A 12612-nucleotide genomic window follows, 5' to 3' on the forward strand; every position below is an offset into this window, starting at 1 on the left:
CTGGAGTTAAAGACGATGTCCTCCTTTATTGTTAAATAAAGAATGTGATTTTTTTCAAAGTAACTATTTTCATATTTCATAGAACCCTCTTTATTCCCAAATGGGAAAATCTCAGGCTGTCTGTGGCAAACCTTGCTTTTCCCAAGAGACAATAGATCCAAGGATAATATTCTCAACCGCTATTGAATGTCTGACACCTGGAAGATTTCCTTTCACAGGCCCTAAGGCCAGACAACTCCACCCAGGCTAACCAGCATGGTTACCTGCGACAGAGGAACTGTAAGGAACTGAGCCTAGGTGATGTGTGGCTTATGTCACAAGGGGCATAATCTCTGTCCTTCTCTCTGAGAGAGCGAGCGAGAAGGAGAGAGAGAGAGAAAAAGAGAGTGAGAGAAATTTCCCCTTTCACAAAAGACTGTAAGGATTCTCTTTCTTATGATGTGAAAAGAAGTGTAACATAATACAAGCCTCTATCTGGAGATTTTTCTCACAATGATAACATTTCTCCCATGAAAAGACCCACCCCAAATAACTTTTGAATGTCTTTTAAAATGATTAGTGTAAGAGTGGATCCAATTTGCTCACACTCAAATACAACTGTTTTAGACTAATACGTTTTCCAGTTATTTATATTTTATATTATTTTCCAGTAGTAGGTCTAGTATTTTCTACTAACATCACACACACAACGCATACCATGCACAGAAATAGATAAGATATGGTCCTCAAAGGTATAATTAACTGGTGTCCCCTAACAACTCTTGAAGAACATGATGTATTTGTGAATGGAGAACAGTTCTTTGTACTCCACATTTACTCAGTGGAGGTGTGGTCACCTAGTTGGAAAAGAGGCCAAAGTCTGTGTTTGGAAATAGCAACAATTGTTTTTTTTGTACCAATACCAGTGACTCAGAAAATATGAAAATGTATTTTTTAGGCTACTTTGTCCAACAATTAATATAGATATAACACTTATCTGAAGCAAGCCACAAACAGGATCTATTGTGTTTAATGATGTAATCTTAATCTCATGTAAACCATAAAGAAACATCAAATTGATATTTTTTATCTATTTTCTCAGGTCTGTAAGAAGTTAGTGAAGTCATTAAGTAATGTAGCTGTTAGTGAGCGTTGCACACATTTTCATACATGCTGAATGTAGTCAAATACAAGAATGAATAATGTTACGACACATGAACTAGAAAGGATATTCACCGTAATATGTTAGAAATGAGTCCAGTTTGGTAATATAGTTTGATTCTCTGGTCTGGCACATACAAAAAATATACATATTTACCACACTACACTGTTAGGTACTTTACTTTAGGATAACATCTGAATCTTAATGCTGAGCTTCAGAATAGACAATTTGTATGGTCATTTTTTGAAGTGTGTCATGGGACGTCACCTTTTTGAAAATGTATGAGTACATCACATTGTATTATGTAGTCATTAAAATGTTGATTTGGTTGAATTAGATCAAATAAAGTCATATTTGTCATAGATGAATATACTTTCCAAAATAAAAGTCCAATATCACAACACCTTGAACACGTTTTGCAGTAAAGCTACCAACTCCACCAGAGACAGAATATTTTATATCTTCAAGCACACAATGCCCCCTAGTGAGGTTTACGAGTGTAGGAGGTCTGGGGCCAATGAAAGAGTAATATACCCAATTTCAATTTTTGCCCGCCACATTTTTTTTTATAAAATCAAAAAATCTGTGAAAAGTTGAGTGTGGGGGAATTGTTCTCAAATATTCAGACACAACTGTTAGACCTACAAGTAAAAACTAATGAGCACAATTCACATGCTAGCAAAAATGTACACAACAGCCTACTGATGAGCAATTCGTGAACAAATCGTTGTTTTTAATCTTTTTACTCGTTTGGGAATCCCAAATACAATTTGATACTTTTCCATTCGAGCACTGTCAACAAAAGAATAGCGCTACTGCTACAACCATAGACTTATATCATAGACATCGGTTTACATCAAGTCGGTCACTTCAAAATTATAGTAAGCCTATGAAGCACTTCTCTTCGAAACAATTTTTTTACATTTAATTTCGACATTGAAAAGTTCTAATGTTAGGATACTAAAATTAACATATACATATTTTTTATATAGACTATTCCAACAGACCACAAGGCTTCATCGCTTTTTGCGTGTGGGATGTCAGCATTTTTAAAAGTTGCTGCTGCTATTACTTTAACCAGCAGATGTCGATAGTGTAGGCTATACTGTGTTTATAAAACGCCTCTAGTAATTAATCGATTTTCGACACAAATAACTGAAAAGCTTCAAATGCACCACAAAGCTTCGTTTCCCCATCACATCAAGCACTGTTATTGGCAATAAAGCTAAATGTGCCGTCAAAGAAGAATAAGGTCTGAGCGTAAGCTGCGAGGGTGTCATCGTGCGCCTAGTAGTCGCCTAGCCATCTCTACTAACTTTACTAGCTACAGTAGCAACAACCGAGAGAGTAGGAGGTGAGCACAACTGTAAGATTTGCGTTAAGCCTTCGAGCTGAGAAACATCTACCTTTATCTTTCCAAGGTAATGTATGGTTATTGTAGTCAAATGTTATTGCATACACATATAGTAGCCTTTAGTGTTCACTTTATATTGAAATAAATAATGCACTACTATGTTGCTTAAAGCTAACGTTAGCTATGATCTACCATATGGTTTAGCACAGCGCTAACACAGGCGTTGGCTAGGGTAGTACCCATTTTTATCATGATATGATTCACACCGCTAGTCAGACATCTGATTTTCAAAAAAGTTTGCTAGCTGTAAATTGTGCTAATATTCTTAGACTATCTACTAGCTTGCAAGCTAGCGTCAAGCCCCTTTCATTGGCATTTCTAACTCACTGGTCAACATGTTAGCTAACATTAGCTACCTAGTCGAGCTAACAACAGTGTAACTACTAGCTAGCTACTTTTCCATTAGACAATTTTACGATCAAAGCTAGTTACATAAACCAGGAATGTTTCATTTCTAATAGCTCATTTGCTGGTCAGTAACCCAAAACCTAAATCGTCCATTTCGATGTCCCCCCCTAGCAAATCGATGAGTAGCTATTCGCTAACCTTATTATTTAGGGTAACTTTATAGCTAGATTAGTTGGTACAGTATCTGATAATGTCGTGTAGTGTCATGTACTGTATCTAGCCTACACAGTGTATCATCACATCTAGATGAGCTAAAAGAATAGAAATGGTAGATGTCGAGGCTACCTATGTTGCCAGAAGTACTGGCTAGTAGCGCACACACGCAGTAATCTGTCACAAATGCAAATTCACAACAACACACCACGGACCTCTGAAGTTCAGTTATTCAATCCAATAAGTAATTACTCATTAGTAGATGAAGCATGACATGTGTTAAACCAACTCAAAATATTACACGAGGTCAAACCCAGGTTCTGATGTGAAAGGGATATCAATAGCATTACTGTGACATGTAAAGACAACTCCAGTTGTGGTGTTTGTACTTGTGTATACATGTTCCTCCCTGGTATTCAACCAAATCTTACAGTAGTGTGCTCTGCTAATCACAGGAATGGGTTGCAAACAGTCGTTTCAAATGAGCTACACAAGGAAAATCTAATCTTGATTTAATGAAAATAAATAACAATCCTTTACTGATCTCATATTGGTTTGTACATGTCACCCTCGTTCATTAGGTAAGCTATGGCGCGTGGTCATCAGAAGATCCAATCTCAGCAGAAAAATGCCAAGAAGCAGGCTGAAGCCAAGAAGGCTAAAGGCCATGACCAGAAGACTGCTGCCAAGGCTGCCCTAGTGTTCACCTGTGCTGTCTGCAGGGTGAGTTTCTTGCTGTGATGCTCAGGCTCTTTGCATTTAATCTGAACACTGTACTTTACGATTTTAACCATGAATGGCTAGCGTGTTGATTATTGGTCCACATCAAGAACAAGAAGGTTGGACAAAGTGAAAAAGTGCTAATTAATCAGTGATTTCAAAAAGGCCTTCTCTTGCTGTTAAAGGGACTTTGAGATGAATGGTCACAACAATTCATTACTGATATGTAAACCCACGTAAAATATAACACATGGTCAAACCCACATCCTGGTGTGAAAGAGATATCATGACATGCATTATTGGCATGTAAAGAGAATGCCCATTGTATTGATTTTTGTCATTTTCGTATTCTTTTCGTTTCTGTTTTCTTTCTCTTTATAATAGTCACAGATGCCAGACCCAAAGACCTTCAAGCAGCATTTTGAGAGCAAGCATCCCAAGTCCCCCCTGCCTACAGAGCTGGAGGGAGTGGAAGCATAAGCAAAACAAAAACAAAAAAAGATTCTTGTCCTGAATCCCAAACCTGCAGCCTGCACCCTCTGTATCCTTGTATGGATAGAAAAGGACTGAATGGCTGTGAGCAATGTGATTATTCCACTTCTCTCGCCCTCTTGAAGGGTAGTGTTGCCTTTTTGACATGTTGCTTACATACATGCAGTCTTAACTACACAAGTTAGAACGGGCTGGGGCTCAGTTTTTTTTTTCAGGGCTGCTGGAAGAGCCTACAATTCCTGATGAATGCAAACTGTCAATGCAGTATACATCCCTTACACATTCTCTCAGAACAGACCCCATGCTTACTTGAGGATACACTAACGGTTTAAATTTGGTTAATGTGCTGTATCTAGGTGACTCTTATCTAGGATAGGGTGTGATCAGGTCCTTACATAAAATGTATATCTTAAGAAGATATTGCCTTAATCAATGCATCCCTGTATAGTCTAACATGCTTTCTTTGTTATGAGCAAAATAAACATTGAATTATTGTTTAATCAAGAACTTTAAAATGATTGTGTGAAGGGGGTTATGGTTCATTCCTGTGAATTGAAGTGCAAACTGAGCAATCTACTTTTAATTTATGGATGTGGGGTCCAGTACAAAGGCAGATTTGTTTTGTTCTAGCTTTGCATTCATCCAATCAATGATTTGTTGTCAGTAAAATGTGAGGCCATATTCATGTTGTTTTTAATTAACATGTTCTGTAACTGATCATTGTAATTTTTACACTTGGAATAAAGTTATTCATGTCTCAATGATGTAAGATAACATTTTAATAAAGTTTTACTTTGTTTAATAATAGTTTTTTTATTTGTTGACCTTTTTTCTATGGGGATGAGAATTTCAATTAGAATTTATTGTCAGTAACAGGACAAATAAAAGAAACGCTTATCCTATAGTTAATATGTAAAGTTAGTGTGCTATTTCAGGTGTAAAGTTAGGCCCCTGTTTGAAATTAATCTCAGTATAATTCCACAATAAATATCTGAATTGACAGATTATAGAATATGATTCAGAAATGGTGTAAACAAGCGCCCACATGCAGATTTCTTTTTACCAATACTAATTATAACTAAATATATACAATTATATATACGAAAATATATAATTATATATACGAAATTATTGTACATTTAGGGGGGCCACAAGGGAGTCAAAGTTTATTGTCACAAGGGCACTGCCCTCCCCTGTCCTCTCCTCCCCTTCCCCGCTCCTTCCAGAACCGCCCTTGTGCACCGCCCACGTTGCCCACCTATCATTTTTACCAACCCAACCTCATTTAGCTTTCTTTAATCCTTGATTGTGAGATTATTTTAGTTAACTCAACCTCAATATCGACCCACAATCCTCATCATAGCGGAAGATAGGTCAAATTAACTGAACTACAGACAGTATTAAGTCAAATTAACAGCTGTGGTTGCCCTTCAGACAGTAAATGCACGTCTCCGGTCAGTTCCGCAGTAAAATATATATGAGCAAAGTGGTCAAAGTAAAAAACGGCATATTATGACAAGGTAGTATGTCCCAACTGTACGCATACTTTGTAAGAGAAGCTGCAGTGCGTACTGAGAGAAAAACTCTGCGATTTGCGACACAGGGCCAGACTTGGTTTTTATCGACTGCAAGGCGATTTTTTTTTGACCAATCAACATGAAATGTGTTGAGAAGCCGCAATCTAAAAACGCCTCCTATTCGAAAGCTTGAAGGAGAGTGGTCCGTTTAAGTGACGTAGACAACAGTACATATATCACTCCACTTCCTCAGTCGCATTCCCCTAAACCCCGGCTGTTAGTGCTGTGTGAATGCGCGTGTGCTCCTGAGCTTGCTCGGCACACATTCTATAAAAAATTAAAAAAATAAAAAAAAGTTAAAAACCGTAAAAACGTAAAAAATCTATTTTCTCTTTGTAATAAAATCGGTGAAGCAGGAGCAACCATTCAAAGACTGGACGGTACCAGAAGAGACGGAACTTAACGACATTTTAAACCGACGAGCGTCGCTAGCACAAAGCTAACGCAACTGATTACCATCTGCTCAGGGGAAGCAAGCAAGGCCGACAACTTTTGTTTTCGTTTAATTTCAGTTTTAGATATTTGGACCGTTACTACGTATTTTAATAGCCCAAACAGAAAGAAGTTAATCTTCACCGATTTAGCTAAGTAACTTCGGTCTTCATCCTAAACATTTTAACCTCCTGTTAGCTTGCTGACAAATTCCACACCGGCCCGAGCTAAATTGCTAACGACGTAACAGACCTTTTGGAATACAGAACGCATTTTTTTTTTCAGTTAAACTCTTCGTAGCTATTTGTTCCGTTGATAGGTTAGCTAGATAACGTTTCAAACCCGAAACAAAAATGAACCCGAGTGCTCCTAGTTACCCGATGGCATCTCTGTATGTTGGGGACCTGCATCAAGACGTGACCGAGGCCATGCTGTACGAGAAGTTTAGCCCCGCAGGGGCTATCTTGTCCATCCGTGTATGCAGAGACATGATCACTAGGCGTTCGCTTGGATACGCCTATGTAAACTTTCAGCAGCCAGCAGACGGTAAGTTCCAAGAAAAGTACAGTGTTGTAGATGTCATTTTTTACTTCTTGGGTAGAGCTAGCTATCTGGACTGCGTGGTTTGTGTAAGGTAGCTAGTTGGCTAACGTTAGCTTAGCTTACTGCGTTCCTTTTCCACGTGACTTCCCGATAAATCGTTGTCTCACCAAAATGTACTTGAGCGCTAGTCTAGCTATCTTTACATTAAACACGACTACAAACGGACTACACCGTACAGTAAGGGACAATTCACGTTGCTTATGAAGCTGTTAAGTTCAAATGGATTGCAATCTAATGATCTACGTTGCTGCCTAATTGTGGTTGGCTTGCTGGACATTTACTTTTTAGGGTTAGGGCCGCCATCCCATAGTATGATTAACAGATTGTTTACAAAAGTAAATAATAATTGATCATATAGATAAATGATTAATTAAACATTAGGATTCATTTATTCCATGATCGTATTTGACGTTGCGGCCAAAATGTCCTCACCCCCTGTTCGTCTGTGATGTAAATTGTCAGCACAGGCTACTGTACAAAGTGTCTTAAGCGGCAGCTGGTCAGGTCCTGCCAGATTGGCTGAATAATTGGTTGCTTTACTTTTACCACCCATGGGGATCCATGTTTGGATACGTTTCCTTAGAGGCAATTGCATAGTGGGCTTGTATTTATTTTTATTCCACAATCAATGAATGATCTAATCAAAATATCACTGTCAATTCAGGTTAAGAGATGTCCACAGACAACAATGTTATTCATGAAGTATGTGATTATCTATAGTTACAGATGTATTCATAACATGCTTAAAAAATATTTCTCTCTTCCCTCACTTTAGCTGAGCGTGCGCTAGATACAATGAATTTTGACGTGATCAAGGGTCGCCCGGTCCGTATCATGTGGTCCCAGCGTGACCCTTCCCTGCGCAAAAGTGGCGTCGGAAACATCTTCATTAAGAACTTGGATAAGTCTATTGACAATAAGGCCCTATACGACACCTTCTCCGCCTTTGGCAACATCCTCTCTTGCAAGGCAAGTCATTTACTGTCATGTGGTGTTGGATTTGAAATAATGGCATGTTGCATTGGGTTGATCTCAACTGGCGTTCTCACCTTTGCAGCATTAACCTGTCCAGTCTGTTCCACAAGTGAAGGCAGAGAAACATGACTTTCGAAGATGTTGAGTTATTTTGTGCTGCTCTGGACAGACTGTTTGGGCTGCAAATGTGTGAACAACAGCAGGCCAGGGGCAACAAGTGTGGTTTTGCATGCCTGTGATGCTTATGTGCACCCCTGTCTCCCCCTTCAAGGTGGTGTGTGATGAGAATGGCTCAAAGGGCTACGGCTTTGTGCACTTTGAGACTCAGGAGGCGGCGGAGAGGGCCATTGAGAAAATGAACGGCATGTTGCTCAATGACCGAAAAGTGTAAGTGTGTCAAACCTTAAATGCTGACTTGCTTTAGTGCAAAAAGACTACTTACAAATCTAATCTTTTTTCTTTTTTTTAAGACTAATTGCACTAACATCAGATTCAATCTGCGTTCATGCATACCTTTGTTTTGGACTTGACACATTGTCTTCCTCTACTGACCCTACTGACTGCCCCGTTTACGTTTCCTATTGTAGGTGTTAGGCTTGTTAAATAAACCCAAGTCAGTACTAAAGTCAGATATGGGTGAGACGTTTTGCACCCCACCCTTAGTATGCTCTCTGTCTTTGCAGTTTCGTCGGTCGCTTCAAGTCCCGCAAAGAGCGCGAGGCTGAGCTGGGCGCCCGCGCCAAGGAGTTCACAAACGTCTACATCAAGAACTTTGGGGAGGATATGGACGAGGAGAAGCTGAGGGACGTGTTCAGTCAATATGGTGAGGCAGCAGCTGACATGGGAGTGGTGGAGTCCCCACGCTGGGAGGCTCTTTATCAATCGATAAACTGACCCCTCCTCCCCTCCCCCCAAAACAAGGCAACGCCATGAGTATCCGAGTCATGACGGATGACAGTGGAAAGTCACGAGGATTTGGCTTCGTCAGCTTCGAGCACCACGAGGATGCTCAGAAGGTGAATATGAAGAATCCCTGAACGACGTTACCGGCTGAAACGACACTCCTTCACTTAACATTGACGTAGCAGTTTAGCCCATTCAACTGACGCGCATGGTTTTGTTTTTTTTCTCCCTCAAGGCCGTAGACGAGATGAACGGGAAGGAGTTTAACGGCAAGCTTATCTACGTGGGCCGCGCCCAGAAGAAGATGGAGCGCCAGACTGAACTGAAGCGCAAGTTTGAGCAGATGAAACAGGACCGCATGACGCGCTACCAGGCCAGTTGTTGTACTTGCATTCTGCCACAAAGCCAATTCTGGCAACGCAGCATTGTCAAATTCAGTGCTTCTACCCCTAGTGGACTGCACTGGCCAAAATTGCTGCCACAGTGATACTGTAGTCCATGGGCCCCACGTCTTTGCTCAGTGGATGCTGGGGATAAATATCTACTGCAGACAACATTTGATAATGTCAAATGGTCGTCCTCGTGCAGTGGTGTTGTGATTTTAACAGTTTGGTTTCCTACAGGGGGTTAACCTCTACGTCAAGAACCTCGACGACGGCCTTGATGATGAGCGCCTCCGCAAGGAGTTCACCCCCTTCGGGACAATCACCAGCGCCAAAGTCATGATGGAGGGCGGCCGCAGCAAAGGCTTCGGCTTTGTGTGCTTCTCCTCCCCGGAGGAGGCCACCAAGGCGGTGACTGAAATGAACGGCCGCATCGTGGCCACCAAGCCCCTCTACGTGGCGCTGGCCCAGCGCAAGGAAGAGCGGCAAGCACACCTCACCAATCAGTACATGCAGCGGATGGCCAGCGTTCGCGCCGTGCCCAACCCAGTGATAAACCCCTACCAGCCTGCTCCTCCCTCTGGGTACTTCATGGCTGCCATCCCCCAGGTAAGGACTGGGCCTGGATTGGCCCTACCCGCAAGTGGAGAGCTCAGATCTGTGTCTTGTGTAATATAGGCACTGCAGCCAGTCAAATTCAGTGCTTTCTGTTCTGTGGATCGCACTGGCCCAAATGGCTGCCACATTAACATCGTAGTAAATGGGCCCCACGGCTGTGCTGTCGGCACTGGGGATAAATTTGTACTACGGATAAATCGACTTTGCCATACAAACGTTTCGGATGATCTGACTACATGCCGTAACCCGTGTTCAGAGTCGTGTTCTTGAACCATTCCCTGTTCGGTCGTGTCTAAAGTTTGCTGTGTGGGCTCTCTCTGCAGGCTCAGAATCGGGCTGCGTACTATCCTACAGGCCAGATGGCTCAGCTGAGACCCAGCCCGCGCTGGGCCACCCAAGGTGTCCGTCCTCAGCGTGAGTTGCTCCCTTCTCCGCCTCTAATAGGAGTGGTCTGACCAACTGCACTGGAACACACGAACCACAATCACACACAGCCAGTTGCATGTTTTTTTCCCAAGGCTACGCTGTACCATAACTTTGCGGTGACATGTCTGCAGACTTCCAGAACATGCCTGGTGCCATGCGTCCCAACGTCCCCCGTCCCCAGACCTTCGGCTCCATGAGACCAACCTCCCAGGTGCCCCGCATGATGTCTGCCCAGCGCCTTCGTGAGTAACAGCTCCACAATCTGGCACACTGCCGCCTTTTTCATTCACATAAAAATCTGAAAATTCTGAAAGCATTTCCTCTGGTACATAAGGAGAACGCTGACTCGGGAAGCTAAGTAAGTGTCGTGTCTCCCTGCAGCTGCCCAGGCCATGGGACCTCGTCCCATCAACGCAGCGGCGGCTGCCTCTGCGCCCGTGCGTGGCGTGCCCCAGTACAAGTATGCCCCGGGAGTCCGCAATCCCCAGCAGCACATGAACCCCCAGCCTCAGGTGGCTATGCAGCAGGTACACCCACCCTATCTCCATGGCTCGGCTCTGCCGTCCAGTGTTCAGTGCCTGTGTGTTTTCCTAATCGCGTCCTCCTGTCCTCCAGCCTGCTGTCCACGTCCAGGGCCAGGAGCCTCTGACTGCCTCTATGCTCGCTGCTGCCCCACCACAGGAGCAGAAGCAGATGCTGGGTGAGTGGACTTGCTCTCGTCGCTGTCTTTTATGCCTTCATCTAGTTAAGCAACGTGTGCATGTCCTACTAGGCTTTCCTTGTGAATTTCACCCAGAGCATCTGCTACACTTCTTCTCAGCCAGATTTCTTTGAACCAATCCTTTTCTCTTTTCCAGGTGAGCGTTTGTTCCCTCTGATCCAGAACATGCATCCCAGCCTGGCCGGTAAGATAACAGGAATGCTTCTGGAGATCGACAACTCGGAGCTTCTCCACATGCTGGAGTCCCCGGAATCTCTGCGCTCAAAGGTTTGTGCTTAGGTCCAGCTTGTCACAGTTTGTCAGTTTAAATGTGATGCCAACCTGAACACTCAAGCCTGTGTTCCCAACGATTCAGAAGGATTTAAAGTATAGTGGGTGTGATGGAAATGTTAATATATTTGTTGTAGGTTGATGAGGCGGTGGCTGTGCTCCAAGCCCACCAGGCCAAGGAGACAGCTCAAAAGACTGTGCCCAACTCTGCTGGAGTCCCAAGTGTTTAAGATGGGGTAGGTTCTTTTTAATCGTGCTTGTGATGGGATTTTATAACCCATTAAGTGTGAGTCATTGCCAGTAATGCCTTTTTTATTTTGTTTTCACAGGAATGGGCAACGTTTTACTCGTGCTTCACCGATGGAAAAAAATTAAACATTGAAAAAAGCTAAAACACACAAAACAATGCAAAAAGAAATAAAATGACACGTTAAAAAAGAAAGAACTAGGTTAAGGCCAGGCCTAGAGAAGATGAGACTAGGTCTTGTTTATAAATGAAAAAGGATAAGGAAAAAAAGAGAAAAATCTTGAAAATAAAAAATGGTTTAGTCTGGGGTTTTAATTATTCCTCTTGGAATTTACTGAAAGCATTCCTTTCTGGCATTTTATTCATTTTAAATGTTTTGGTTGTCTGAGGAGAGGTGACAAGACAGTTCAGCATTGTGAAATTTATCTTGACCATTACTTGCTTGAATAAAAATGATTAAAAAAAACAAAAACACTTTCTCTTTGTTTTTAGGTTGGAAGCCTATAGATTCTGAAAGTAACCTTTGGTTTGGTTGACTGGTTTATTAGCCTAGATTTAATTAACTAAATGAAATGACGCCAATATACATCAATTCAATGATTTCGTAAAATGATCAGACATACTGAATCCATGTATACCTTAGGACAATGGGCTGATAGAAATCATATGGCTCAGTCTACAGAAGATGCACAACGATCTCAAGTCTCAAACTGCTATGGTAATCTAGTTTGAAACAGTTAGTGGAGGGAAACGTTGTCTGCAACAAGCCTCCATTACCTGCTTGAAAGTAGTCCCATCTCACGCAGCCTAAATCCCAAAAAGCATGCTATCAATTGGTCACTTGATATGTATGCAGGCTGCATTCATGAAGTCAGTGTTCTGGCATCAAACTACAATACTACCAGGTCATTTTGGAACACTAACAAGATGTACCTATTGGTCTGCTATATTGTCATCCTGTGAAAGTGAAACCGCTTTCCAGTCCAAGGCCCTGAGTATAATTCTGGCTCGGGTTTTCTATCCAAGGTTTCTGGAATGCAGCTGAGATTGAAGTGTGGTTACTCTTTGATTCCCATCAGAGCATGGAGCTCAATACCTGCAGTTGTTGCACCTGCAGTTACTCTTGTAA

At 42.0% G+C, this 12612-nt stretch overlaps 2 protein-coding genes and 2 non-coding genes across 5 annotated transcripts; all 4 read left to right on the forward strand.

Moving 5' to 3' along the window:
* Nucleotides 1-2274: 2274 nt before the first annotated feature.
* On the forward strand, nucleotides 2275-5089 carry znf706 (zinc finger protein 706). The gene is made up of 3 exons (XM_067255884.1): nucleotides 2275-2562; nucleotides 3698-3839; nucleotides 4221-5089. The coding sequence occupies exons 2-3, from the start codon at nucleotides 3705-3707 to the stop codon at nucleotides 4314-4316; spliced, it is 231 nt and encodes a 76-aa protein (XP_067111985.1). The 5' UTR covers nucleotides 2275-2562; nucleotides 3698-3704; the 3' UTR covers nucleotides 4317-5089.
* A 1025-nt stretch (nucleotides 5090-6114) lies between these two features.
* pabpc1b (poly A binding protein, cytoplasmic 1 b) lies at nucleotides 6115-11955 on the forward strand. Of its 2 annotated transcripts, none has more exons than XM_067255233.1 (14): nucleotides 6115-6883; nucleotides 7716-7909; nucleotides 8187-8302; nucleotides 8599-8738; nucleotides 8837-8931; nucleotides 9054-9191; nucleotides 9442-9810; nucleotides 10143-10233; nucleotides 10377-10487; nucleotides 10627-10772; nucleotides 10861-10945; nucleotides 11103-11233; nucleotides 11374-11472; nucleotides 11566-11955. In XM_067255233.1, exons 1-13 carry the CDS (start codon nucleotides 6691-6693, stop codon nucleotides 11464-11466), a joined length of 1902 nt encoding a protein of 633 aa, XP_067111334.1. In that variant the 5' UTR covers nucleotides 6115-6690; the 3' UTR covers nucleotides 11467-11472; nucleotides 11566-11955. The 2 variants fall into 2 exon arrangements, with proteins under 2 accessions (XP_067111334.1, XP_067111335.1); XM_067255234.1 differs by having other exon boundaries at nucleotides 10627-10757.
* Nucleotides 9237-9374, forward strand: LOC136962717 (small nucleolar RNA SNORA5). The gene has a single exon (XR_010878933.1). It is a non-coding gene; the product is annotated as a small nucleolar RNA SNORA5 (small nucleolar RNA).
* LOC136962716 (small nucleolar RNA SNORA5) lies at nucleotides 9884-10017 on the forward strand. Its single transcript, XR_010878932.1, has one exon. It is a non-coding gene; the product is annotated as a small nucleolar RNA SNORA5 (small nucleolar RNA).
* Nucleotides 11956-12612: the final 657 nt, after the last annotated feature.

This window comes from Osmerus mordax, chromosome 18 (genome assembly GCF_038355195.1).
Source record: "Osmerus mordax isolate fOsmMor3 chromosome 18, fOsmMor3.pri, whole genome shotgun sequence".
NCBI classification, from domain to species: domain Eukaryota; kingdom Metazoa; phylum Chordata; class Actinopteri; order Osmeriformes; family Osmeridae; genus Osmerus; species Osmerus mordax.